The sequence below is a fragment of the Clupea harengus genome, chromosome 15, assembly GCF_900700415.2.
Source record: "Clupea harengus chromosome 15, Ch_v2.0.2, whole genome shotgun sequence".
Lineage (NCBI taxonomy): Eukaryota > Metazoa > Chordata > Actinopteri > Clupeiformes > Clupeidae > Clupea > Clupea harengus.
The window spans coordinates 97907-125561 of NC_045166.1; the positions used below are offsets into that span (position 1 = coordinate 97907).

General features: G+C 42.8%; 2 protein-coding genes across 3 annotated transcripts; both read right to left on the reverse strand.

Annotated features, from left to right (window-relative positions):
- Positions 1-275: 275 nt before the first annotated feature.
- Positions 276-4394, reverse strand: si:dkey-1h6.8. Its single transcript, XM_031581703.2, has 2 exons — positions 3047-4394; positions 276-2219 (listed from the first exon to the last, which is right to left on the reverse strand). Exons 1-2 carry the CDS (start codon positions 3157-3159, stop codon positions 593-595), a joined length of 1740 nt encoding a protein of 579 aa, XP_031437563.1. The 5' UTR covers positions 3160-4394; the 3' UTR covers positions 276-592.
- Positions 4395-4484: 90 nt separating this feature from the next.
- mthfd1a (methylenetetrahydrofolate dehydrogenase (NADP+ dependent) 1a, methenyltetrahydrofolate cyclohydrolase, formyltetrahydrofolate synthetase) lies at positions 4485-27655 on the reverse strand. Of its 2 annotated transcripts, none has more exons than XM_031581577.2 (27): positions 27310-27655; positions 26926-26991; positions 26746-26830; positions 25973-26032; positions 25318-25371; positions 24762-24898; positions 23480-23580; positions 22306-22442; positions 21214-21325; positions 20675-20802; positions 19880-19977; positions 17792-17965; positions 17376-17512; positions 17116-17162; positions 16808-16915; positions 16459-16533; positions 16277-16372; positions 15744-15884; positions 15148-15216; positions 13980-14091; positions 12781-12920; positions 10784-10884; positions 9669-9846; positions 7969-8076; positions 7658-7810; positions 6713-6798; positions 4485-6273 (listed from the first exon to the last, which is right to left on the reverse strand). In XM_031581577.2, exons 2-26 carry the CDS (start codon positions 26958-26960, stop codon positions 6727-6729), a joined length of 2658 nt encoding a protein of 885 aa, XP_031437437.1. In that variant the 5' UTR covers positions 26961-26991; positions 27310-27655; the 3' UTR covers positions 4485-6273; positions 6713-6726. The 2 variants fall into 2 exon arrangements, with proteins under 2 accessions (XP_031437437.1, XP_031437436.1); XM_031581576.2 differs by having other exon boundaries at positions 26926-27035; positions 27310-27654.

A 27655-nucleotide genomic window follows, 5' to 3' on the forward strand; every position in this document is an offset into this window, starting at 1 on the left:
TTCTTTAGAAAAAAAATAGAGAGAGAGATGCGAGCCAGAAAGAAAAGCAGTAAAAAACAAGGGAAAGGTTTTGCTTTGAGATTGTGTAATTTGAATGTAAGTGTGGGTTCTTCATTGCTATAGAAACTAGATCTGATTCCAGTAAAGAGATAATGTCACAAATCAGAGCTAAAAATATCATACTGTGGGAGGACACATATGTCACCTTGTATATTTTTTAATGAGGAAAAAGACCACATAGGGAAAGTTTTGTACTTTAATGACAATCTGTAGCACATTTGACCTTATTTCAAAAGTGATCACACAATATTTTGAGACCAAATCATTCAAAAGAAAATGTAACATAATTTCTGATCCAAATATTCTATAAAACAAAAATGTCAGGGTTGGGCGAAAACAAAAAAAACACGTTATTTATTCTTTCTACGAGTGTTTAGCACAATAAATGTGATCAGTACACATCTAGATCCACAGGGCTGTAAAATGACACATACACAAAGGGATCCCATATCAATTCCACAAGGTAAGGAAAACATATCTCTGGATATGTAATATATATCCAAAATATCCATATCCATAAACTAACTGTAACTCAGACCTCTTCCACGTGTGCACATTCATCTCTGTGGCAGTTTGTTAGGGGAGGCTGTATTTCCCTTGAGAGCTGACACAGGGCACTTTTGATGGCGGCTCGTACCAGGGAGTTAGCGGTGAGTACCAGTAGGCTCTCACCACTTACCAGGCTTGTGTCTTCAGGTGGCAGGCTGTAATCAAATGTGTTGCAACAGGGTTTCACGTCTGTGCTGTTAGCCTCACACGGACTCCAGCAACCATCCACTGGCACAGTCAGAAAAGACATGTTGCTGGGGTTCTTGCAAGGTGCAAGGCTGTCACAGTCAGGTCCCGTCGTGTTGTTTGTGTTCTCAAACAGTTTAATTTCATCTGGCCCATTCTCGAACACCTCATCCATGGCCATGGCAATATCAATCTGTGGTCTGAAGCCTGAGTCCAACTCAACAACACAGGTCAAGGTGGCAACACCGTCAGAGAGGCCTGTGGACTCTTTCAGATCCAGCTCGGGAGGCTCCTGTGTATATACACAGTTCTCCAGCTTGTTTTCATCCTCCCTTGAGGTCAAATCCCCTGAGATCTCGCAGCTAGCTTCACTGGTATCTTCTTTGGATTCACACTCAGTATATTTTGCACTGGCGGAGGTCACCTCAGCACTAATAGTCATTTCACACTCAGTATATTTTGCACTGGCGGAGGTCACCTCAGCACTAATAGTCATGCTCTCTGGGCACCCCACCTGCCCATCACCATCTCCTTCTGGGATGTCTTCCTCATGGATTCTGGGCAGGTCCTCATTATATGCCAAATGGCTGTCTACCTGTCCTTCTACACGCTCAGGCTGTGTGGTCTGTGTGCTGCCACATTCAAACTGGTTAGAGGAGACTGTCTTCTTTCGTCTGGTCAAGAAACCTTGAATCCTTTTTCGAAGTGTTTTTGTTCGTGCCTCTGGGTCTTTTGATAATGACTGTGACTTGTTCAGGCATCTGCCTTTATCTGCACGGCAGCCAACTAATGGGAACCAAAATGTTTTGATCCTCCTCTTCTCTATCCTAGTTCCAGATGGGGCAGAGTGACACGTGGCACCTGGTGTGTCATCACCGGTACATTCCATAGACTGTAGAGTCATTGCGTTCTCCTTTTTAATCTCAATGTCACCATGTTTGTCTCGCTTCTTCCTGACACACCCAAACACATGCGGAAAAAGCCTCTTTAATCCCAATCCCTCTTTAGTGGTCTTTTTTGTCTTCCTGCTGACATCAACATGTTGCTCCTTCACTGCGTCTTCCTCATCACAGGCAGAACAGTCATTTTGGAGCCTTGTATGGTGGCTTCCTTCAGTTTCCTCCTTTATATTTGTTTGAAGATGTTCAGGGGCCAGCACCAACGTTCTACCTTCCTCACCCAAGGTGTCCTGGGATGTCTGAGGAGTGGAGTCCTTTGGTGTTCCATTGATGTCCATTCTTCTTTGGTGTCTCAGTACTCGTGCGTCTGACCTCTCTCCGGTTTGGTTCACGGTCTTGGTTTTGCCAAGGAGAAGTCTTGGTGGACCTGTCAGTTTCCTCTTCAAGACAACCTTATGCTGTCCTTGGCCAGTGTTGGAGTCATGCATAGCCATGGCTCTAAATTGGACCCACGTCAAAGGTACCCTGCATGTAAAAAATTAAGCATTACAGTTTCATAATTGAGAAATGCTAGTTTGCACAAGCACATAAATGCATTTTTGGAGACCTTCTGAACATGCTGGTCATATAATTTAATGTGAAAAAACAGATGAATTATTATTTAGACTTTTAAAATACTTAAAGTATAGTCTGTATATCATTTGTTCTCTCCATTGTATGTCGCTTTGGATAAAAGCGTCTGCTAAATGACTAAACGTAAATGTAAATGACTGACAAAGCACACAACAGTATGTTGTACAGCAGTGTATAAAGTCATAAAAACTGTTCTCATAACGACTACTTTTATAGCAGCAGTTGACATTACAGGAAGAAATTGGAGAATGACCAGAGCCGAGGCTGATTACTTGAGTTCTTACTACTGTGCAACACGTCATGAAGCGCGATCTATTTGTGATTACACGTAAGTAGCTACTTATTAAAAATGACAACATAAATTGCCCAACTGCAAATTAAATATTAACTGACAAAATAGTTCGTGAGATTAGTAGATTTCAAATACTTTGCAAATAAAATAAAATTGGTAGAAATATCTGGCAGCCTCGTGTATCCAAAAAAATATATTGCCCGTTTGAATAGTCTATTTGAAGAGAAATCTTTAACACCTTACACCATTACATTTCTCAACTGATGACCTCAGCACGCGCGTGAAGATTTTCAATCATTCGCACCGGATTTGACCTTAACAAGTGCAAGCTCATCTGAGTAAATATTTTCGAAGTTATATACCAATGTATGAATAACATCCCTTGACATGAAAACTCTTGGACTCGATTTAAATGTCTAGAACATACCTTAATGTACTGAAGTTCGTGATAAGATGAATATCCAGGGGAGGTGGGAAATGTTCTCCCTCCACCAGCGCGTCTACACCCAAGTGGTCGCTGCCGCCAACATGCAGTCGCATCTTGCCCAGTTTCCATAGTAACCTGCTGATTGGCACTTTATTTTGAGAAAACTATGAAGATGCACTCCAGACAGGGATGTGTGATGTTGATCTAAAAGGTTCTGTTACGTCAGCTACAATGTAAACAGTCAAACAAACCACTTTAAAAAAAATGTAACCAGCATTTTCCAGCTTTTCATAACTTTATTGAAACGTATGCTTTCAAATGTATTCAATATATTATGACCACATTCCTCATCCTTATACTAGATTATGACATAACTCATAATTTTCCTTTATTACATTGCACAGAGACTGATTTCATTCCCCTATTTGTCGAATAAAAATGACAGAGGGTAAGATGGGGAAGGATAAGGCACCTGACGTCAACCGTGACGTGCTGTAAGCCCTTAAATTCACCATCTGACACGGGCAACAGAAATATTTCAAAGTTATGTTTTCCAGATGGCAAGGTGGGTTAGAGCTGATCTCACAGGGATCTCAAACCATCCCCACAGTATAGTCTGGTATGAGGCTTATAGACATTCAGTGTTTGAAATCGAGATTGTTGTCAAATGTCCTCACATCCAGGCAGAGTGGGTCGCAAGGGTTTATGGGTAAAAGTAGGATGAGCCTTTTAGTATTCAGCTGTGGTGTTGGGTTCCTGCTGTGATCCAAATTAGAATGGGTTACCTACAGTGTGTTTACACGGCAAACCAATTTGGACTGTGCTCTCTTTGTCATAATTCTACCACTGGAGGTTTGCTATTGTTTGCAATGACATGCCTGCCTAAACTGGCTATTTCATTCACGCCTAGACTTATGTCACCAAAACACCCGAGATTGATGCCACAGGAGAAAAGCAATCAATATAAAGTGCAGCCTTAGCTCTGAGGATTTTTTTTCACACTTGTATTCCATCAACAAGGAGCAGATGTCTATGTTCATCAGTTCAACAGCCAGGCTCTGTCATATCTTACTTAAATGAAGAAAATCTTCAGAGGATTACAGCACACAACACTTCTTTATACATTCATTTCAAATCAATTCACCAGATACTTCCTGAAATTGTTGAAAAGACAAATAACTGACAAGTGTGTGCTGCATGAGAAGAAATCTCAATAGGATATGCAACACTAACTCTGGCTTCAGGATACTAAATGTTAAGTGACATGAAATCCCAGTGGCTGGCCAATGAGTGCCCAACATACGCGGTGAAGCTGGTGCTCCATGTCTGCACTGAAAAGTGTCGAGAGGCTTTAGAGTAGAGGGATTTTTCATCTCAACACACGGTTACCAACCCACTAACAGACGCTGAACCTCTGATAAAGATTTAGTCAAGCACATTTCATTTGGAAGATGTCTTTATTATTAAAATGGAGCATTTTACAGTAATCTAGCGAGAGTGGCAATGGAGACAAAACTTAGTTATGATATCTTCACATATTTTTATATGGAAAAGCTAGTCTTTGGGCAATTCCCCAGAACCATTTTCACAAAAGCTATTTGTAAACAAATGCATTAAGACATGTTCTTTAAGAAAATCTCTCATTACAAAAGGCACCCCACAAGTAACTCTAATTTTTTTTTAGTCAAGTCAAAAATACTCTACAAGACAAAGTTATGGCAAGTGTGCTTAGATTTGATGAAAGCAAAACTATAAAAGCTGCTTGTCATGCATCAGCTGTAACAAGGCACAAGAAAGACCACTTCATGCGGTCTGATAATTATTGCAAGAGCAGTTTTTGACTAGACAAAGAATCTGTGATTATCCCTCTCAATATTCAGGGTCGTCACATAATTGAACTTATAATCATGCCATGTCATGTCACGTGTGTGTGGCCCCAGGGTCTTTAGAACTCACCATCTGCTGTGCATTTGCTCTCAGTATGTTCTTGTAAGCACTCTTTAAATAAACACTGACACTAATGAACTGGGTCTAATAATACAATCACACCATTTGCTTTGTAGTCATAGCAACAGCAATCATTTTTTATCAAAGGTCACCAACAGAATTATTTGGAGGAAAAATGACACTAGAGATAGAAGATGACAGTCCAAAGTGTGTCATGTGACCTAAGCTGAAGACCAATTAGACATTTCTTTCTGCTTTGTGAACAGTACCTTCATTTTGTTCACAGAGTTGCAATATTGTCTTCTTGAAAAGTCAACACTAATGAATGTGTTGAACTGATGATTCCATCTATTTCAACTCATCACTCAGAAACCTTGTTCGATTCAGATGCTGAAAATCATATCACCCCAGGCTGCTAGAGGGACCTTACAAATAGTCATCAAGTATTAGACCACAATTTGTGACTTTGCTATGTTCACCTTTGCCTATATGACGTAAGCAGGGCTTCATCACAGCAGGGACTTGGATACATCTTCCTTGAACTAGTGTTTTTTGTGATCCATCAAATGGAAAACAAGCAGACTGGAGTTAACTGAAACTTGTTTTTGTTGCTTTCCACTGATGACAGGAACACAGCATGATCCAAAACGGATTCCTTCACAGCAATCAGTTTCCTCTTAACACAGGGTAACATAGTATTATGACCTTCACAGTTTTCAGTTCCACTTGAAACAGCAACAGACAAGCAGGGTATTTAATCGAGGCAGCTAGATCCATGGTGGAGGATCCTGATTCCGGAGAAGTGTTGCTGCTATTCTGGGACTGGGAAGCTCTGAGGGCTAGTCAGTCGATTCCAACATGTGATGACAACATGTGATGACAACATGTGATGACAACAGGCTATCTGGAGTAGTCTGGAGGAAGACGTACCGCTGAAACAAACACGCTCACCGAGGAGGAGACTAAATGGAATAGCAGAACCTTTCTCCATTTTCAGAAAACATGCAGCAAAATAGGTTTTCTTTCTAAACTACTTTCACATTTGGGGCTTATAGTGACAATGACAATAAAGTACTTTGAACTTTGAACTTATAAAATGTGTCGGTAGGGGATGGTGACCTCACAAAAGCACACCGGATGTGTTTGTGAGCCATGCTTGCTTGCTAAGGTCTGATCTCATTGTGAATCAATCAAGGTACAGATGAAAGTGCTGATCCATCCATTCTCTTTAAGTGCCTGGTGTGTCTGTGGGAAAATTGTACCTCACTGGCTGACCACACCTAGGGAAAGAGACTGAATGAGTGTACAGCATCAATTGAGTACTGAGAGAAGAAGAGAGTAAGCGAGCGAGGAGAGAGAAGGATGAAGAGAGAAAGAAGGATGAAGAGAGAGAAGATTGAGGAGAGGGAAGGATGAAGAGAGAGCAGGAGAGAAAAGCTAGATAAAGCAAAAGCAATTTAAAAACAATTTAAAAGCGCAATCTGATCCATGATAAAGATTAAAGGTCCCCGGCATCGAGTGTTTACTTTGCAGGTCGCCATATGGCTCTATGCCGTGTACTGATGTAGTTACTATGTAAAGGCTAGGGTCCTTTTCAAAGGAAAATGAGAGGATGGATTTTAAAACGAGCTGAGGCAGGACAGAAAAACAGGATCTAATTTGTGTGATTTTTTTTCACAGTTAAACAAGTCTGTAGTTCACACTTTTTTCCTCACTTACCTTGGGATGTGAACCTATTGCATGACAGAATAGAGGTCATTGTCATGGTAACAGGGCCATACTGGTCTGTGCGATGGTGCCATTGTCTAGAGAAGGTATATCAGTAGAGAGAGGAGAGGAGAGGGTGGTAGTTGACAGTGAGGAGTGAGTAATTACTTCTGTTCAACCATAGTTCCAAATTCACACCAATTGAAAAACACTAATATGTGATAAAATGTAGGCATCAAAAACTAAACAAAGATAAAACAAAACACAAAAGTGCACAAGAAGACAAAAGCCTTAGAAAAAAAAGCAATGCAACAGCTGGCTTGGGGCCGTATTATTTTCAATGATATTTTCTCTCTTTTTCTCTCTGTGTGAGTGAGTCCATGTTCACTGTCTCTTTCTCTCTGTGTGAGTGAGTCCATGTTCACTGTCTCTTTCTCTCTGTCTCACTCACTCACCTCACACACAGATGAACACACAAGACAGGCAAACAAGGTGAGCACCTGATTAAACCAAAGCATGTGTTATTCACACTTATGTTAAGCAAAGCTCTGCAACCTAGCAACTACTTTCAGTATGGAAAACAACATGCCCACTCCTATCAAACAGATAATGTCACACAAACAACCTTCTCATATTTCATACCATGGGTATACAGGATGTTTTATACCATGGGTATACAGGATGTTTTTCAGCACCATTTTCCGTACCCTCTACATGTCACATGGCTGACAAAGGAGATGCTCACTTTGAAATTCGATTCATAAAGTTAATACTTCAAAAGATACTGAAAATTATACTGTGAAATAAAAAAAAGCTTATCATTGTATCAAAACCAGTAAATCATGCGAGGAAAAACACATTGTCACATATACTAAAACATATTTCTTATAGCCCACTTGGCTTATTAATCTTCATCTATCCACAGGGGGCGCTGACAGTGTCAGACAGTGCACTCACGGTGTCGACCACAGGGCAAAGGAAACCAGCTCCCACGTTAGCCTGGATGTCCACGATTGGTAGGGTGAAGTCTTTGGGCACGCCCGCCCTCTCCAGCTCGTGGCTCAGAAACAGGTGGGTCTTGGCAATACAGACAGGCAAATTAGCCAATCCCTTTAAGAAAGAAACAAATCATTAAAGAGCACAGCATTGACCACCGGCACACCAGTGATAAGAGGAGGACTGAAACAGAAACCTCTTATATCAAGTGGACACATTAGAAACTGATACATGTAGATAGTGTTAAGCTGATTTCCAAAATGGTCACTAACTTGTTTAGTGTAAAGTGTGATCTTGTCCAGTGCTTGTGCTGAAAGCTGTATGTCTTTTGCTCCATACATCCTCTGGGCCACCGTTCGAATCTTGTCTTCAATGGGCATCTAGAAAATGATCAGCACCTCTTAGGATCTTTGAGTAATATACCTTTTTTGTTCCTTGAACTCATTCATATTCAGTGATACTCTTTTGCGTCACAGCAATGATGGGACAACGATTGAGTTAGACTGCATATCCCCAGGTTAAACATTTAAGTTTTAATAACTGCTTGTGAAAATCATCAACCATAACGGGAGCCAGGCTCAGGTGATGAGACTCACACTCAGGTGTATTAAGGTGGCGCGGTAGTTTTAGTCGGCGAGTGCTAATTGCATGAGGCTTTGTTGTGCGCTAAGAGCTGAGGAGTTGAAACAGCTGTGGTTGTGTGAGTAGGAGTGGGTGCTGTGTCTGCCAGGCCATTAGTTAATGAGAAGCAGGTGTATAGTCGGAATCAGTGTGAGGAGGGTCATATGGCTTTGGATTAGTTAAGTAACCACCCTGACATGCAGACAGCATGTAGCCCACTCATTCCCCCACAGTGTAAGATACACAATGATACACTTGCACGACACTCACAAACACACACACACACACACACACACACACACACACACACACACACACACACACCACAGGCTATGTTCAGACTGCAGGCAAATCAGATTTGTTTCTCAAATCAGATCTTTTGAGACGACTGGCCACACTGTTATTTGCAAGGGATCAGATTGGATTTGTGTATGACCAACCTATCTGCATGGGTTGCTGTGGCAACGGCAAACAGTGGCAACGTCAGTACGTTCTTTGGCGCTCTGCAAGTAGCAGCATGAACTCTGCATGAGCAGCACTTACGTCACTCTAAATTTGACATCATCATTGTATGTTGGGTTGTGACGCAAAAGACACTTTGAGATCCAATTTGAGTGTCCGAACCGAGAGGCATCTGTAGAGATCCGTTTAGGATCGCATTTCAAGCCACCTCCAAATATGGCTTGGATGTGATTTGCAAATATCGTGTATTTTTTACTGTCCAGACTTTCAAAAATGAATCTGGATACATTCTGGATTTGCCAAAAAAACAGGATTTGGGCTGGCAGTCTAGACAAGGCCTAACAGAGGTCTTAATAATTGTTGTCCTTTCCTGGCAGGGATGAATATGCAGTCATTCATGTTATATATTTGCTAGGTACTGTCATTTGTGATCAAATGAAATTTAGAACTTAATACAAATATACAATAAATATACAATAGTTGTATTGACAACTGAGATATGTTATTCAGTCAGTATATGGCATTACATATCAGTGATAATTAAAGGGAAACTTCAGGATTTTTTTTAACCTGGGCCCAATTTTCCCATCTGTTTGGGTCCATATTGTTACTAGGGACGAAAACAATAGAAATCAGTCCAGTATTGACTTAGAATGCTATAACGGCAAACACAGGTAAACAATGTTCTGCACTGGGGCATGCATCTGTGACAAAGTAAACAGGTTTCTAATGTAATTATTACACAAGTAAGTGTCTGACTACATGGGCAGGATTCCTACAGAGATAGACCAGGTTTCTCTGAAGTTCTGAAGTTTCTCTATCATTTCACTGTACACATCTGTACGTATATGAGAGAAATGAAGAAAAGTAAAGCCATAGAATTCTTCACCTCCAGGGGGTAGAGGTACTTGAATGGGTGGGGGATCTCTGCAGCCCTCTGCACAGCCTTTCCCAGAGCCACAGCACCAGCGCCCCCCTCAGTCCAAGGAGTGCAGCGCACAACATCAAAAGCCCCGGCTAGCGTTGCCTGGGCACAGACCATCTTCAGATCGGCCTCGGAGTCAGAGCTTTGTGGACACAGAAACACATTTATTTATTTCCACATGTGCAGGAATAAACACAGAGTTGGCACTCGCTGACTACGCTTACGAACCTAATGATTTAAAAAAACACATGTTTATTTCCACATGTGCAGGAAAACACACAGAAACACACGTTTATTTCCACATGTGCAGGAAAACACACAGAAACACACGTTTATTTCCACATGTGCAGGAATAAACACAGAGTTGGCACTAGCTGACTACGCTTACGAACCTAATGATTTAAAAAAAAAGGCTAACGATTATTTTCATTTAGAAGAGCCACATTTTCACAGTGTAGAAAGGGATTATGACAGTGTTCGTTTATACGAGTAGACTTTGTGTCACACCTGTGTCAAAAACAGGTGTAGATTTCACCGAAACCCAATATAGCCTAATACAAGTTTACCATGGCCTTCCACCACACAGTATAACAGCAGATACTATATGAAATGTTTTGCTAAAGAGAAGTTGAGAATAACAAGGATGGCAGTTTCACCAGACCCTGACCACAGCCCTCAAGACATAAACCTCTTGTGTCACACTAACAGAATACGCATATCATACAGCAGTTAATGAGATTTCAGCTGAACTTCAACTGAACCTCCCTCTTAAATGCAGCAGAAGAATCAGGCATGCAAACTTAATAGAAATGCCAAAGAAAAGGTATTTATATATGAGTGAATCATACTGTCACACAGGCAGACCTGTGCCATTTTTAGCAAAAGTTGTGTGTGTGTGTGTGTGTGTGTGTGTGTGTGTGTGTGTGTGTGTGTGTGTGTGTGTGTGTGTGTGTGTGTGTGTGTGTGTGTGTGTGTGTGTGCGTGTGTGTGTGTGTGTGTGTGAGTACGTGTTTGTGTGTGTGTGTGTGTGTGTGTGTGTGTGTGTATTATTCCAGGTATATTTAAATGACTGCACTTACCTAAAGGTATTGATGGCTACCACCACCGGTAATCCATACGCTCTGGCATGTTCTATTTGCCCTCTTAAATGGCCACAGCCGAACTCCAGGAGGTTGATATTCTACAGGAAAGATGTAGCTAAATGTCATGATCATTGGGATGTGTAATCCACACATGTCCCTGTCCTTATGTTACGCTAGTTTTTTTACACCTGCTTCAAGTGAATCTTATCAATACGTATTATTTTTAAAACTACATCTAAGCTGATTTATGTTGAAAATGAATACCATGTTTGTGTCAATCTCAGCTTCACTGCATGGCTACAAATATGGATTACCAATTTTAAACCATGTTGCGAAAAGACCATTACTTTATCTCAAAGTATGTTGTTTTGTGCTTCATGGCGTTTTAAAGTTTCATTTCTATTATTCATCATCAAACTGTCATGTTGTATTAAGCACGCATACATAATATCACAGCTGACAAAACCCCAGCCTTGTTATGTCATATTAATGTGTTGATGCTTCATGGAAATACAGAGCTCAGGCAACTGTGGAGTTCATCAGGTCTGCTCATAGAAACACATGAGGGATTACTCCTGCTGTGTAAGGTCTAGCAGGCTGTGACCTCTAGCAAGGAGCACTGGTCAGTGGCAGAGACATCTTAACTATGCAAAGCCAGACCGGACAGTAAATATGCCCTGGCGACACTGAACTCTCGCATTCTCGCTCTCTCCTCTCTCTCTCTCTCTCTCTCTCTCTCTCTCTCACGCTTGCTTGCTTGCTCGTTCGCTCACCATGTCAATGAAAACGGTTGAATGTATTTTGTTTTCCCAGATGCACTGTGGTTGCCTTGAGTGACTCGACGGTTCACATCAGCCTTCCAAGTGCCTCAGGTCCTGCTCACCCAGGAAACCTGTCCCTGTGATATGTACTTCTATGTACAGAATGATCTATGTATCATTCCCCCCTCTCCCCCTCTCTCTCCCTCATCTCTCCATCTCTGACACTTATGAATGTTTTTGTGCAGAAACCGAAACCCTTATGTGAGCAACCCCATAATGAGCGTGTCTGCGTGCCTACAGCAGCCTCACCGCCACTGACAGCCCTCTGGGAGGCCAGCACTGACTCCGGCATACATTAACACATCACACACCAGACCTCCGGAGTGCAGCAGGCATCAGAGAAACAGATAGGTAGGCAGAGAGCGGGCTGAGATTTTAATGACCTAAGTAGATGTGCTTTACCTTTTTGCTCCAGAGAGTAATGGTGTACTGTGCAATGAAACGGGTAACAAGTCAATTCAACTGCCTCATTGTGAGATTTGAGGAGTCTCTGAGAAGCAGGTTTCTCATTGGGAATATCTCAGCACCCTGTCAAGCCTGCAGGTATAACAAGCTACGTGCTCCAAATACCTCCATACCAAAATTGAGATTATTTTGAATGAAGAGTGCATTACAAATACAATTAATTATTATTATTATTATTATTATTAAAAACAACAACTATTAATAACAACCAGCATTGTGGCCAAATGCGTCACCATACCGAAACAAGCGGAAAAAATACTACAAAATACTACAAAAATAAATAAAAGCTGTGGTAATGCTTCATCCCCTTAGCATCTATTTATAGATTTGTATTCAACAACCACAAACTTGTTCGAGCCCTAAACTAACTACCTGTCAATTCAACATAAACTAACCACAACCATACCATACCATTACCACAAAACTATTTCTCATATAAACCCCAACCAAGGCCTTACTGTTGACTAGGCCCATACCATGTGTCTAGGTCTGTTTATATTTCTCATTATCTCCCGAGTTTATGGACAGAAAAATGGTTGCATCATTCAGAACGTATCCATGTCCTTTTCGATCCATTATACAGTATCTGATCTTAAAAACCAGCATTAGCTTTCACTGCCCATTTTATGACACCTCCTTAAGTGAACTGTACAGCAGTTATATTTGTCTATACTCCTGTGCCCTTTCCATGTTTCAGAAGTGTCCTACCTGCTGATCGCCCCCGTGCAGCTTGAGAGCTCGGACAGTGGCCACCATCAGCACCACATCAGGCTGCAGGCCTGAGTATCGACACTTGATGTTGAAGAACTTCTCCAGACCGACATCTGCACCACAGCCTGCCTCAGTCACTGCGGGAAATAGTGAGGAGTTAGGTCACTGAAGGTCACTGAAGGTCACTGAAGGTCATTACACAAAGGCAAACCTCGGCTGTGGGGCCTCACAACGATCCAGTTTAGTGGTTTCTTTGATTGAACCTATATACGTAGTTTAAAGCAACACTGTGCAACAATTTGCCACTTTTTAAGGTATGTTTTTATAGGCAACTACTTTTGGCATTATTTCTCAAATTAATTTTGATGGCATATGGTCATATGACGGACAGATAAACACACCTGTCAAATGTTCATATGATGGACAGATAAACACACCTGTCATATGGTCATGTGATGGACAGATAAACACACCTGTCATATGTTCATGTGATGGACAGATAAACACACCTTTCCTTCCCACTAGCTGCCCATTATATGCTCTATGAACTGGTCTGGGTTGGAACACCCAGTCAAAATGCAAGAAAAGCCTTAACAGCATGACATTGCCAACTCTATTGCCAAATTGCGCCAGTTGGCCTGTTAGCAAGCGTTTATCAGTGCCAACTGGACAGTTGGTGGTGTTTGCTAGGTTTTGAGATAGTTAGCTCTAGTTTTAGATCAAAATTCCATAATGCCACTTTATAGGTAAGTACATTGACTAGTAACAATCCAATCAGACTCTCTTGTCTATGGACTATTACACAGGAGAGTCAGCAAGATGCTGTGCATTTCTAATGTGTCAGTCCTGCAGTTTATATAGTTATGTTATACATACATATACATAGTTATGTCATACGCCAATGCTTTGGTTACACAGTGTGTTCAGTCTTCATTTGTGTATGTAAGAAAAAAAACATCTTTTGATGTTGCTCCTGAAACCCACTAAATTTTGTTTTTCATTTTGGACTAAAAATGTCACTCTGACATTGTCAACCTGCGGCTGTCCTGCAACTGTGCTCGATACTAATGCGGTGAAGGGAAATGATCCCTCTCAATCAAACCGTGGACAACTTGAGAGCAAGCAGCAAACAAAATCAACCAGAGGCCAACATCGCACCCTTTCGAGGAAGACATATTGAACTGAAGATGACTCACCTACAAAGCCCGCAGGCCCCACCAGTTTCAAAGCCATCTTGTCAGCCAAGATGGACGAGTTGCCATGGGCAATGTCGACAGATGGGCTGGTGTGAATAAACACCGGAGCCCCCTGGGGTTTGGAGATATGGACAGAGCAGAGAGCAACAACGAGACAAACGCATAGAGAGTTATTATAACAATATGAGGATTAACAAGAGTCAATTAGAAGATTTCACGCTAGCAGTTCTGGTAGAGATCAGGCCTGATTTGATACTGATTTGATGTAGATCAACCACTGATCTGAACCTGATTTGACGTGGATCATTGTCAGGGAAAATACCCTAAACAGTTAGTTAGCAGATTAAAGACACCACCCAGCATGGAAGTGAACTGGACTTGTTTACGCCACGTCCGGCGGAGCGCAGACACCTTGACCAGGGTCTCTCTGACGTGCTATGCGGAAACAAGTCTCTTTATTGAAAATCCAATGTTTACACAGGGTGGCAGACAGGATTCTGGGATACACTTAGGATACCTGCACTTTAGCTGAATTTTACTTCTGCCCAGCAACAAGACATTCCACAATACCCCAATTCCTTCTTATCTTATGTAAACATATACATGAGGTATCTGGGTTAACATTCTTGACTCTGCTAATTGTCTTCCAAAGTCCAATCTACATGGAGAACGCAGGGCACACAGCATTTTGGAACAAACCTTATAACAGAAAGACATTCATGATAAAATATAATAATACTTTCTTTAACAATCATCCACTCCGAACTCAGGTGCTATCCGGTAGCTATGGCAGATCTGTTACAGCATTGCCTTAGGTCATAGGTCATGAGTTGAATTACCACAATGAACCACAGCCACGAACCGAGCTCCGCTACGAGCTGACAGCATTGGATTCATACGGCTGTGCTTACGGAACGGGGAAATACAAACACAGACATCACCACGGACACACACCATCACCACAGACATCACCACGGACACACACGCCTCTGTGCCTATTTCCAGAAGGTGTCATCACCACCGTGTTTATTCTCGCTAAAGAGTGCAACAGAGTTGCATAATTCAACATCTGTTCAGTCAGGTCGCCCCAAGCTCAGAGCCTGCAGGGAAGCACACGCTGAAATTGAACTCTTGAAAGCAGACGGAAGGTTTGAACAAGGACTCTCACCTCCACGGTTTGCATCAAGCATGGTTTCAAGGCATCTCTGAGGAGGACGGTCAACACACCAGTGACCTCCTGTGGGAGACAGCAAAGGTTATTACCAGTACACCATAACAACAACACCATATGAGACCTGCGTCTGGGTCATGGTGTCCACAACCGAGAAGGGGTCCAAGGTAAGGACAGAAAAAGATTTGTTAAAATACAAAAAAAAGAACCACGAGTGCTATCTAGTTCTATTCCAATCTGAGTGAGTTGCTACAATACATTTCACCATTGCACCTCACCTTGTGCAATATAAGTAGCCTGTTGGGATAAGCTTTTGCAAAATAAACCAAGCTCTTTGGTAAACATGCTCAACAAAGATGGAATGCTATTGTAATTGAAGGCTAAAGGATGAGAAAAATCGGATTTTTGTTTTGCTCCGATTGACTATTTCTGTTACCATACATGCTTGCTCTCATACAAGAAAACTCATCTGTAGGCAACCACTGTGTGTGTAAAATCAAATAGAGGCAAGCTTACAATGATGTGTACACACACACACACACACACAGACACACACACCTACACACACACACTGGCCTTCTTCAGACACTAACCAGGTCCTCTGTGGTGACAGGTTCTCCAGAGCGGTCACTGGTCACCACCATCTTAGCCAGACGCTCCTGCAGGTCCTGTACACTTGTGCTCAAAGCCAAGATGGCCATGATTTCATTCCCTATGGAGAAGTTCAGCTTGTCCTATTGATAGGAGACCCAAACACACATGGACTGAATTGGATAGCTGGTTTGTATGGCACACACAAACACATATACTCACACAAACATACACTTACAGCCACAAGCAGGCATGTGTGCAAACCACACACACACACACACATGCACGCACGTACACGCACACGCACACACACACACACACACACGCACGCACACGCACGCACGCGCGCGCGCACGTACACGCACACGCACACGCACACGCACACGCACACGCACGCACACGCACACGCACACACACACACGCACGCACGCACACACACACGCACGTACACACACACATACACACACATGCCCCATACAGCCAAAGGTCAGAAAAAGTCAAAGAGTTCTAAATCTAGCTCTTGTTTGCTACATACCACAGACACTTTGAAGGGATCAATATCCAGTTTCACAAATTGTCTTATCTCCTTGTCGGTTAGTGTCAGAGGGTCCAATTTGTCAATTCCAAGTTTCTGAAGGTTACAGAGTAAACAGAGAAGTTTAGGTCAATGCAGATGCTAATAGTGTGGAACAGGCTTTGGAGCATGCGTTTACTTGCCTCCATTCTCTTCAGTTGAGGAGGGGAAAATTCTCTCTGACCGTCTCGGAGAGGGACCAGGAGATCAAACAGAGTCTGGGAGAGGAAATTCAGGCCACTCCAACACAACCCAGAAAAACAGGATTCGACAAGAAATTTCATTAGATGGACACGCTTGTGTAACAAGACATCAAAGGCAAAAACGCTCTGAGAAAATATTCACACTCAAAAACAATTACAGACTCATGCATGGAGACACTCAGCTTCCACATGCAAATGCCAACACACATATATACACAGACGAACAAACAAAGCAAACATAAAAACATGCACATGTGAGCACACACACAAACATGAAAAGGTGAGTCACCTTGTGGGTCTGCTGGGATTCCCAGTGCATGCGAGAGCCAATAGCATCCACCACCAGGCTGGTAGCTGTGGAGACTGCCTGAGAGTCGCTGGTAAGGAACAGGCTCGCCTGAAATCAAAGTGGAAATAAACAACAAGAACAAGAACCAAAACAACATTAACTAATGCCCTCATGACACTAATGTTGTTAAAGTGGGTGCAGGCTCGCCTGAAATCAAAGTGGAAATAAACAACAAGAACAAGAACCAAAACAACAACATGCACTAATGCCCCTTATGACACCATTTATTCCAGGTAAAGTGTCCATACCTCCTCCATGGGAACGATTTGTGAATATCCCCCTCCGACCGCACCTCCTGTGGAGAATGAAGGAGAAATGGGTATTATTTCTGTGATTCCATTATTAGTGCCTAAATCACAAAATACTGAAACTGAAAATACTTACACAAAAAAAAACAGAATGTATGGTCACCCTAATTTACTGCATTATACTGACCAAAGAAAAGCAAACACTATGATCATTAAACCGTCTATCTGCCATATTGTAGATGAAAAAGTGAATTATTGACCTTTGATGCTAAATGTAGGCCCTGCAGTTGGCTGTCGTACACAAGCAATGCTGTTGATGTTCAGCTGCGCCCCCAGTGCTTGAACCAGTCCCAGGGTGGTGGTGGTGTTTCCCTCTCCCAATGGAGTTGGTGTGATTCTACAGAGGACAGAAAATTATCAAAATAAAAAACAGCAAAATAATACCTTGTGGTCACCCAATTGTAACCATTTTCTGAGTGCAGATTTAGCATTATTTTATATTCTACACAGTAGCTTTATTGTAAATCCCATCATCAATAGGAATGGGATGTGCATGTAGCTGATATTTGAACATAGTCTGCGCAGCATGGGACCAACTGGACTGTTTATGGCTGTCCGTCAGTCAGTATTGAATAATCAGTTGAATGCGGACTGAGCAGTTCCGTTATTGCCTCACCCTGTGACCACCACATATTTCCCATCAGGCTGTGCTCTCATGCGCGTCAGGACGTCCAGCTGCACCTTGGCTCTGTGTCGTCCGTACGGCTCCACTTCCTCCGAGAAAAGGCCCACCTCTCTGGCCAGCTTCATGATGGGTTTGGCTGCACACGCTTGGGAAATTGCAGCATCACTGCAGGAGATACACAAAGTGTCATTACATAAAACCAATATAACCCTAACCCAGTCTAAATGGAATTACATTAAACCAATACAACCCTAACCCAGTCCAAATGGAATTACATTAAACCAATATAGAGCCCAGTCGAAATGGAAAGATGTCAGCAGTATTAGATGAGAGCAAGACAATGTAATGTAATAACGTTGAGAAGAGGAAGATCAGTTGGAGGGAATTGTTGACTATGGATGTTAACTGTATTAAATTGGTTGTCGGAGCCAGTTATGATGCACTCCCAACACCACAGAACCTCAGAGCCAGTTATGACGTACTCCCAACACCACAGAACCTTAATCAGTGGGCGGAAGAAGCTGCAGGTTGCGTCCAGGTGTTGGCTCATTGAAACATATTCTCACATGGACACATAATCTGGTTTCAAAATCATTGGCGTATTTGTTTGTTTGAGAATAAACAAGTTGAGGTTAAATCTTTGCAAGGGAGGGAGGGCAAAGCGAGGGATTGGAGAGTGCTGGATGATGTCGAAAGGCAACTTCAAGTTCCACAGTGTATTGCTGTGACTGCTATGAGACCAGACATGGCGTTGTATTCTGAGTGTGAGCGCATTGTTTACTTTGAGTTAACGATTCCCTTCGAAGATGCGATTGAGGAAGCCTTTAAAGTGACTTGATGCAGAACTGGTTGCAGAAGCGAGGGAACGTGGTTGGCAAGCACACAAGACCAATGAAGATGGGGCCAAGAAGCTTTGTAGCGAAATCAACCACATCGCTTCTGTTGGATTTCGTTTTTTGAAGATGGTCCCTCAAAGGAGCTTTAAAGGAGTTGTCTGAGGCTGCTGAAAAAAGCGAGCCAGCGGTTATGGTTAAGGGCGCAGACTCACAGACTACTTGGGGACGTGAATTAACCTGTATTGGCATTGGTATTACCTGGCATTCGATCATGTTGTGAGGAAGTCTCTCAGTAACGCATGGGTGTATGAAGGGGGTGGGGCTGGGATGCCAGACACCACTGTTGAGCCTTTTGGAGGTGTCTAATCCTAGGCCTAATCCAATGAAACACTGACAAAGGAAGGTACAATCTTGATAACCCCAGTGAAATGCTTACAAAGGCAGCTTTGCTGCTGCTGCTGCTGCTTCTGCTGTTAATTATCGGTAAGTATCGGTATGATGGTTGCAGTGTACCTTGCTGTGTTATAATACAAGTAGATTGTTGAGTACTTGCATGGTATAGTGAGAGGTTTGGCCGCTGTGGAAAGTCCCAAACCAATACTTTTTACCCAATACCAAAATTAAATAAAAAAAATATCTTATCTGGCTGACAAGGACCATCCAGGAAAGTGACCCCATGACACTAATGTAGTTAGGCCAACACTCTAATTTAGCTCTAGACATTACAATTATGCATGTAAAGAAACGACAGCATGGTCATGACCAGAGCATTGCTCTGTGACATTATATAAATATATATATAAATATATATATATATATATATATATATATATATATATATATAAAGTGCTCTCGTGATTAATATCTCCAGGGATATCTCCCCGTGGTGTCTTCTCTTGCGACAGTGCTGAACCACCCACATGCAGAAGATGTCAGTTTTGTCATTAAGATGAAAACCAAGAGTTATTGCAGTTTACTAACGGTAGTCTTTGCAGTTCCCCCATAGCTCACAAAGTATACTCTTGTTCCACTAAGACTATAATGTAATACATGTTATAATACAAATATAGCATGACATAGCAATGATGAACCCTTCCCACTTCTTTTCATCATGTCATGAAAGCGATATATATATATATATATATATATATGTATGTATATATATATATAAAATGAATGCTGACTGTTCAACAGATGTAATATCTTGGAGCAATGTGAGTGTCAGGGGATCAAATGTGAAAACCTTGGCTTCGGATGCACTGGTCTCAGTTCGGTGTATGTAATGGTCCATTTTCCTGGATGATACGTCTTCAGAAACCGCTTGGCACTCTGAACTGTGTTCTAGCAAAAAGAAACAAAAGGAAAATGAATATGGTGTATATCATTTTGAAGGTTCACATCAAAATTAGTTTTTACATCAACAGAAATAATAAAACATTTGTATATTCGGCTATAGAAATGCAATTTTTAAGCATGTATGAGAGTGAACATTTTTAAGTGACATCTGAAGTCTGCAAGGCTTGTTAATCAATCATAAAATAAATGAATTGAAGGCCTCCTGGAGAACTGCAGTGGACAGAGCATTGACTTCTGCGGCTCTGGGGAATATATTTTGTTCCTGAAGGATGTTGTTTTTTCTCAAGCGTGCTACTAAATAAGATTCCCGCTGGATTAGCCACTCCGATGACTCATGGTAACCGTAAAAACCCTGTCATGTTTAATTACAGCAGCGTCTGTCACAGCACAGCCAGAGAACCACTGAGGTTTGAAGAGACCTGCCTGTGAAAGACAAACTTTATTCTTTCATTCTGTTTTCTGAATGTACTCCAACACTCTCACCTGTGTGAGTTCATGTAATCTTCTATTCTTGGTTTTGTTTGCTATATTCTTCACTGATTCTTTTTTTTTTTTTTTTTTACATCAGAGAAAAAAAAAAAAGCTAAAACCTGAGAACAAGGCTATCCTGCTAGCCTTAGAGTGAGACGATACACAGGCCCTACATTAAAAGATGAATAAAACAGTCTGGTATTGCTCATACCTCCATTAGCATGGCCACAGTCATTGGCCCCACACCACCCGGCACTGGGGTGATGAACCCTGCCCGCTCCTTAGCAGAGGGGTAGTGCACGTCCCCCACCACGCGCTGACCACTGGGCCTACTGCTGTCTGCAGGAGGTGGGGCAGGAGCAGCACGGGGGGGGGGAGAGAGAAGGGGCACTAGTTAGATTCGGTGTTCAAATCTTTCCCTGGGGTCAGGATAATGGAAAGAGGTGTCTGATGTACTGTAGGTATATGTGATGCTAATTAAAACAGTGTATTGTGTATATTACTCTGTTATTGTAAATGCATATAAGGCAGTTAATGAGCACTCAAACACTTCAACACAGGGGGATTGGAAAAGCTGTGGCAAACTACATCGAGGTCCTGGGTTCAGTTCCCACAAAGCAGTATTGATCAAATAATACAAAGTACGGGTTCAACGAACAACAAATGCTTTCAGACGAACGTGTCTCAGACATGCATTAGCAGGTAGGGTTCATGTGACTGTCAAAACACAGAGAGAAAGAGCACGGAGACCTGGAATGTAATTAATCCCACAGTCGATCACCACGGCCCCCTCCTGCACCCACTCTCCTCTCACCATCTCAGCCTTCCCTGCGCCCACCACCAGGATGTCTGCCCTGCCCACCTGTGAAGAGGCAAGTGCTGTTAGTCGCCACGGCGTCATTATGACACGTGCTATGACAGGCCCCCTCCAGCCTCTCAGTATGCCGTATGGCACTACAAGCGGCACGTTCAGTGTTGTACTGGTTGGACTGTTCAAGACTGCCTCCTCCTCAGGCTTCTTGTTCTGATAACTGCTGTTCAAGACTGCCTGATGATCTAGCAGTTGTGACCACTGGTGTGCGAGTGTGCGAGTGTGTGTGCGAGTGTGTGTGTGTGTGTGTTTGTTTATGACTGTGAATTTGTAAAGGATCCATTAAATCATTTGAACATAACCCCTTTATCTATCTTGTTTTCTAATATGTGTATGTAGTTCATTTTGTCATATTATATAATCTCTGCCTGCTCGGCTGACGTTGCCCTGTACCATCAATCCGCACCAGTGAAGCACATTAAGAGATAAAAAAAAAGAGTAGTATTCATTGACAACAGATTCAACAGTGGAGAATCCAACATTGTGACAAAGTAAGTATGCTGAAACTGCATCATTTTTCAATTATATTACAGCAGAACAAAATCATAGCATGCCACCAGGCACTAGAAGAAGTGAACAAGTGAGGTGGCGTTGCAGATGTCACATTTCTCCTCGACTCAAGCAGCCAGGCAATAATGTGCATGATTAGCTTCTGTTCTCCCCTCCTCTGATTAATGGTCAAGATGTCAAGCAGTACTTACAGCACACGTCTGTTTTTTTTTTTATCTTTATGAAGTTTTGCGGCATGAGCGGAAAAAAAAAAGACTGAGAGAAAGGAACATAAAGGGAAAATGAATTCCAAAGAGCCATTGACTATTCACAACCTCTCTTTTTATCTTTTAATTAGAGGAAGCGGTTTGTGAGATCACAAAGGAGGAGATGAATATAGGTTTTTTAAGCAAGACAGAGGACCAGACTGAGGAGGATATACAGATAACGGTAGATGAAAAGAACGACCGTTTTTTGATTACCTGTGCTGCCAAATCCCGGGTCTTTGAGTGACAGGTTGTGACGGTGGCGTGGCTCCACAGCAGGAGGTCGTACATGGGGGCTCCCACGATCTTGCTCCGCCCGATCACCACCGCGTTCTTCCCCGCCACGGACACCCCTGCGTGCCATTACACAACACCATGATCACCACCGCGTTCTTCCCCGCCACGGACACCCCTGCGTGCCATTACACAACACCATGATCACCACCGCGTTCTTCCCCGCCACGGACACCCCTGCGTGCCATTACACAACACCATGATCACCACCGCGTTCTTCCCTCGGTAGCAACAAACCCATTCACTGTCACACTGGTACTCCCTTGGCTACAGTGTAATGATAAAAGGCTGATGGCAACACCAAGGTCAAGGATTCAGTTCATGGGAGGCATCATTAACTTTTCAACGCTGATGAAGTCTATATGCTACCTTTATTGCATTTTGAAGAAGCATTATGGAGTTTGGTCTAAAACTAGCAAGCTATGTACCTGAAAAGCGTTCTAAAGCTCACCAACTGATACTGGCACTGAAAAAAGCTTACTAACATACTAATTGGCGTCTTTTGGCGATGCTGTCTGCAATGCCGTGCTGAGAAGAAGGCTTTTCTTACATCTTCGCTGGGTGTTCTGACCAGAACCACAGAACTACACAGTGCATAGCCTAGGCGGCTAGTGGGAATGACAGGTGTGTTTATCTGTCCTTCACATGACAATATCCCATCAAAATGAATCTGAAGATCATAGCAGAAGTAGTTGCCCACAAAAAAGACATAGCTCAAAAAAGGCAAATTGTTGCATAATAGTTGCTTTAAGCTTCTTTTGGGTAAACATCTGTTAAGTGAATTAATCTGGATGCAATCTATATGCAAATGAAGCAATAGCACTGAGGATCGGTGCTGTAGAGCTGCAATATACTTCATAGATTATGGACATCTCAGAAGTACAGCATACATTAGAAGGACACAGAAAGATACCTGTAAGCTACTTTGCTTTCATGGCACGACTTTGGCTTCATCCAGATTTTCACACTGTGCCTTATCCCTTATGTTGGTGCTATGTTGCGCATCATTTACATAATCATGAACTGAATTGATTACGAAGTCTGATCAAGGCTATTAGGAGTGCTTTAAGTGTGGAGCGTGCGTGACTCGACACACCTGTCTGAGCGATGAGCTCCATGCAGCCGTTCGGTGTGCAGGGGATGAAACAGTCGCCCAAATCCCCACGGGACAGCTTCCCGGCGTTGATGCTGGTGAGACTGTGAAGACAGGAAGCAACGGGGAAACATCCATGGCATGGCAATATGAATTATAAAAATAGATCATGAAGCACATTAAGCCAATAAGCACAAGCAAATTAGACAGACAAACTGTCAATACCGGCTACTTTTCACCACGCTGTCAAAACCGGAATGTCTACTATGTGTGTGTGTGTGTGTGCGTGTGCGTGTGCGTGTGTGTATGTGTGTGTGTGTGTGTGTGTGTGTGTGTGTGTGTGTGTGTGTGTGTGTGTGTGTAACATTCAGAGAGAGGACACTTGCCCTTTATGCAAAAAACTGCTGGCTATTCCTGTATCCCTGCCAACTGATTAACCCAGGTAAATTGGCAGCAGGCCTATAACTCCCTGTCTTATTTATGGTCCTTTAAGAGAAGCTTATAAAGTGTCATGGCATATTACATAACACAATGCTTGCGCCAGTGTGACAAGTGTAGTGAATAATAATATGCTACATTAACACTCCTTTACTGATTTCACTTCCAAGCCACGCATTCAGTTATTCACAGCTCCTGTTCAGCAGAGGGTAACCCTCTGTCTGTTGTGAATCGTGACTGGTGTATGGGCCTTAATCTCGTCAAAACATCATTCGGTCTCCTTCTGTCTGTTGTGAATCGTGACTGGTGTATGGGCCTTATTGCCACAGTAATATCCTTCACCAAACAGAGGATGAATCAGAAGGCCGTGGGCGTCCCATGTCGAGCGCCGGTTGGCCTTTACCCACGGCCACTGGCCATCTGGTCAGAGCAGAGCAGAGCAGAGCAGTCGATAAGGGGAGACTGAATGGAGTCGGCTTCAACTAGAAGAGACCGGGACTACTATCTGATAGGGCGAATCGCAGGGAAAAACACATGGGGCAATCCAAGGCCAAGAGGAGCACATACTAAAACGAACTGTACACAGAGAGGGCTGCATATCCACATAAACATCCCTTTTAAAAGCCTTTAATGAAGGGCTTCTTTTGAATCAGCGTTACATAATGTTCATCTGTGATTTTCCACAAATTGTTTATCTTGTGAAAGTTTTTTTTTTTTTACTTTTCTCCTTAAAAAAAAAACAACCTAAAAACAATTGCAGTCATGTAAAACACAAGACAAGCTGTGGTGGTATAGAATACAGACAAGCTGTGGTGGTAAAGAATATAGACGTAATTTTCTTCCTTACCCATCTACATCCTTCTCTGGAGCCACAGCGTTGGTCACCTTCTCTGTGTCGATGGGGTTGACTGAGTCCAGGGGCAGCTGCACAATCAGGCCGTGCACAGCGGGGTTCTCATTCACTGCCACGATGCTGCGCACCACCTGCAGGACACGCACAGAACCACCAGTCAGAGTACGCCACACCTGCATGGGTTTGTCCCCTTCAGTAAAACCACACACAGTAGGTCCTTCTTTCAGTTGATGGCTCCAAGCCTGAATGTATGACAGTTAGTCTCCTCAGGGGAACACAGCTGGGGAGAGAATACTCAACCTGGCCTTCTTAACAAAACAAACTACATTTGCAGTTTCTGAAAAAAAAGCTTCTTTGATTTGATTTGAATTGATATAATATGCAATAAAGTACCACTAGATGGTCAGATTGTCAGGTGTGTGTTTTTATTTTTCACTAAGCAATGATTGGCACGAATGACCTTGGCTGGTGCCACATTTAATCTTTGTGACTAACTGGATGATGTATAATGAGGCGGCTTGAGCGGTGGGCTCGTGCCACCGGTCCTTACTTCTTCTTCTGATGCAGTATTTGGCAGCCGGATGTGGTTGGCATTGATTCCAATCTGGGTGAAAGACAGAGAAGGAGCCGCAGATTGAAAATGGCTGTTGCAAACTGAAAGGTTCTGTGTTTAGGAATCTTATTAAAGCAATCCCATCCGTATAGCATGCAGTTTGTTTTCATACGAGTTTTTAGTAGTTTATCCTTTAAAGAGTCAATTCACTGTTGATAAAAAAAATAGGCTAAAAATATATGATCACATAAAAAAAATGCAAAACAAGGTTCCATATCGTCTGCTGTGCCAAAATACACTAACATTACAAACAGTCATCCAGTCAGCAACTGACATCAGTAAACAAAATACAACATCACAATATTTGTCAATATACATTCGGTACATTTTGCTCCTGAAACTAAGAGTATGTAATAATAAAATCTGCCCTCATTATTTATATTGCTTTAAATGAAAGGGTTTTCTAGAAAGGCAAAATTGTATCTCATAGCTCATATATCTGCTGACACATTCCTCCAATGTGAGTAGATCTGGGCACTGCTGGCAGTAATGACACCCTTCACCTTGGCATCGCCTGTGTGTACATTGAACAGCTGAAGCACAGCAATGACGTGTGTGTGGAAACCCTTATCGGAATCTTAGTCCTTCTCACCTCTGCCGCAGCCTTCAGCTTCATACTGATGTAGAGATTGGAGTCGTCCCTGTTGCCCACCTAAGACATACAACACCTTTGAGTGAGTGAGTGGGCGAGTGAATGAATGAATGAGGCAATTAAGTGATAATTGAAAGGCAAAAGGGGTAGGCTACAATTACATAAATGAATGAACCTATCAAAACAATATCCGTAATCTGACTTGTCCATCATCATTAGAGAACACTTGGTCCACTGGAGGAGATTGAAATGCTGCATGCTGTGCCCTCAACTCCTCTGACAGCATTCTAATTATGTCAATTATGATTCATGAAAATATATTATTGTGTCAGACCTATTATTCACCAATGACAAACATGTATAATCTCCTCCTGACAGCCTTTAAGATTTGTATTACGGAAAGCTAACATTTGGGATACCATGGAGAAACTCGTGGGTCACTTAATTAGGGCCGCTGGCTTGCCCTGACCGACACACGTATTGCACAACGCATGTCAACTGGGTCCCTCTTAGCATAGCGTTTTGTTCCCAGTCGGCACACAACACACTGTGCAGATGTGTTTTTAGGAGCCATGCCAAGTCACAAAACTGCACACACTTTAATATAGAAGACACAAACCCAAAACAAATATCAAATCCTCACAAATTTCACATTACCAGATAACTGTGTGAAGAAAAAAAAGGAAAAAAAGAGTAAAAGATGTTACAGTAAAAAATGAGAGTGCTGAAGTGCTGAGAGCTCTGAAAGTCATGAGGAAGAGTTAAGGCTTCACCTGGAGCACAACCAAGCCTGGCCTGAAGCCTGGGAAATGGCTCCTCATCTCTGCCACATCCTTCTTTAACCTCTCTCTCACCAGCCTGCACAGGGGAGAGAGAAAGACATGAGGCTCTGTGTAGAGGCCCTGTCATGCTTCTACCGCAGGCACCCAGGGGACCCTCGCACTCCAACTCACTGTGACGTCTTGTTGCCTGAGATAACCGTTGCCATGGCACGCTGGCCATTCCAGCATCTCACAGCCCTGTGTCGGAGGATGGTGGAAGCAATAGAGAGCATGTTGAGTTTCTGGAGAGAGAAATAGACGCAGAAAAAAAGGGAGGGAGAGAGAGAGAGAGAGAGATAGGGAGAATGTGAGGAAGAAGAAGAAGAAGAAATCCAATGTCTGGTTCAAGTGAGAAAGCAACAATGAGTTGGCAAACAGGCCAGCAGGCAGATGGACACATGATTATCACTTTATCAGCAGAGATCAAAACGCTTTTGAAAAGTATGAAAAGCACCACAAGGCTGTACGTGCAAGACGTGCAAGCAAGACATGGCCAGCAGGGAGGGGAGTCCAAACCTTTCAGCCCAGCCTCAGGCACGCTCTGGACTCCTGCTGTCTCTCTCGGTCCTGCTGTCTCTCTCCTTGTCCTCTCCCCTGCTCTGGCTCTGCACTACACTGCACACTGCCGCTCCTGCACAGCTGCAAACTCCTCCTCTCCACCACCTCCTCCTCCAAAGTTGACGGCAAACTTTTTTCGCACAGGCTTGGCGATCCCAGACGCTATCTTATCATGACGTGTGTTTTTTCCCATAGCATTCCTGCCGGCTCTGGCCGGAACATGAGCCAGGTAGATTGGAATAGCACTTCCCAACCAAGGCTGAATGCACACTGTGAGGCGCTCCCTCTGGCAGGGAGGGGTGTG

Excerpts from the sequence above, each read along its gene's own strand:
- si:dkey-1h6.8 (XM_031581703.2), bottom strand. The coding sequence starts at position 3,159 with ATGCGACTGCATGTTGGCGGCAGCGACCACTTGGGTGTAGACGCGCTG. Across the intron at positions 2,220-3,046 it reads ACGAACTTCAGTACATTAAG|GGTACCTTTGACGTGGGTCC; the intron begins GTATGTTCTAGA and ends TTTTACATGCAG.
- mthfd1a (XM_031581576.2), bottom strand. The coding sequence starts at position 27,026 with ATGCTCTCTATTGCTTCCACCATCCTCCGACACAGGGCTGTGAGATGC. Across the intron at positions 19,978-20,674 it reads CTGTGGCCATGCTAATGGAG|AACACAGTTCAGAGTGCCAA; the intron begins GTATGAGCAATA and ends TCTTTTTGCTAG. Across the intron at positions 7,811-7,968 it reads TCACACTTTACACTAAACAA|GGATTGGCTAATTTGCCTGT; the intron begins GTTAGTGACCAT and ends TCTTTCTTAAAG.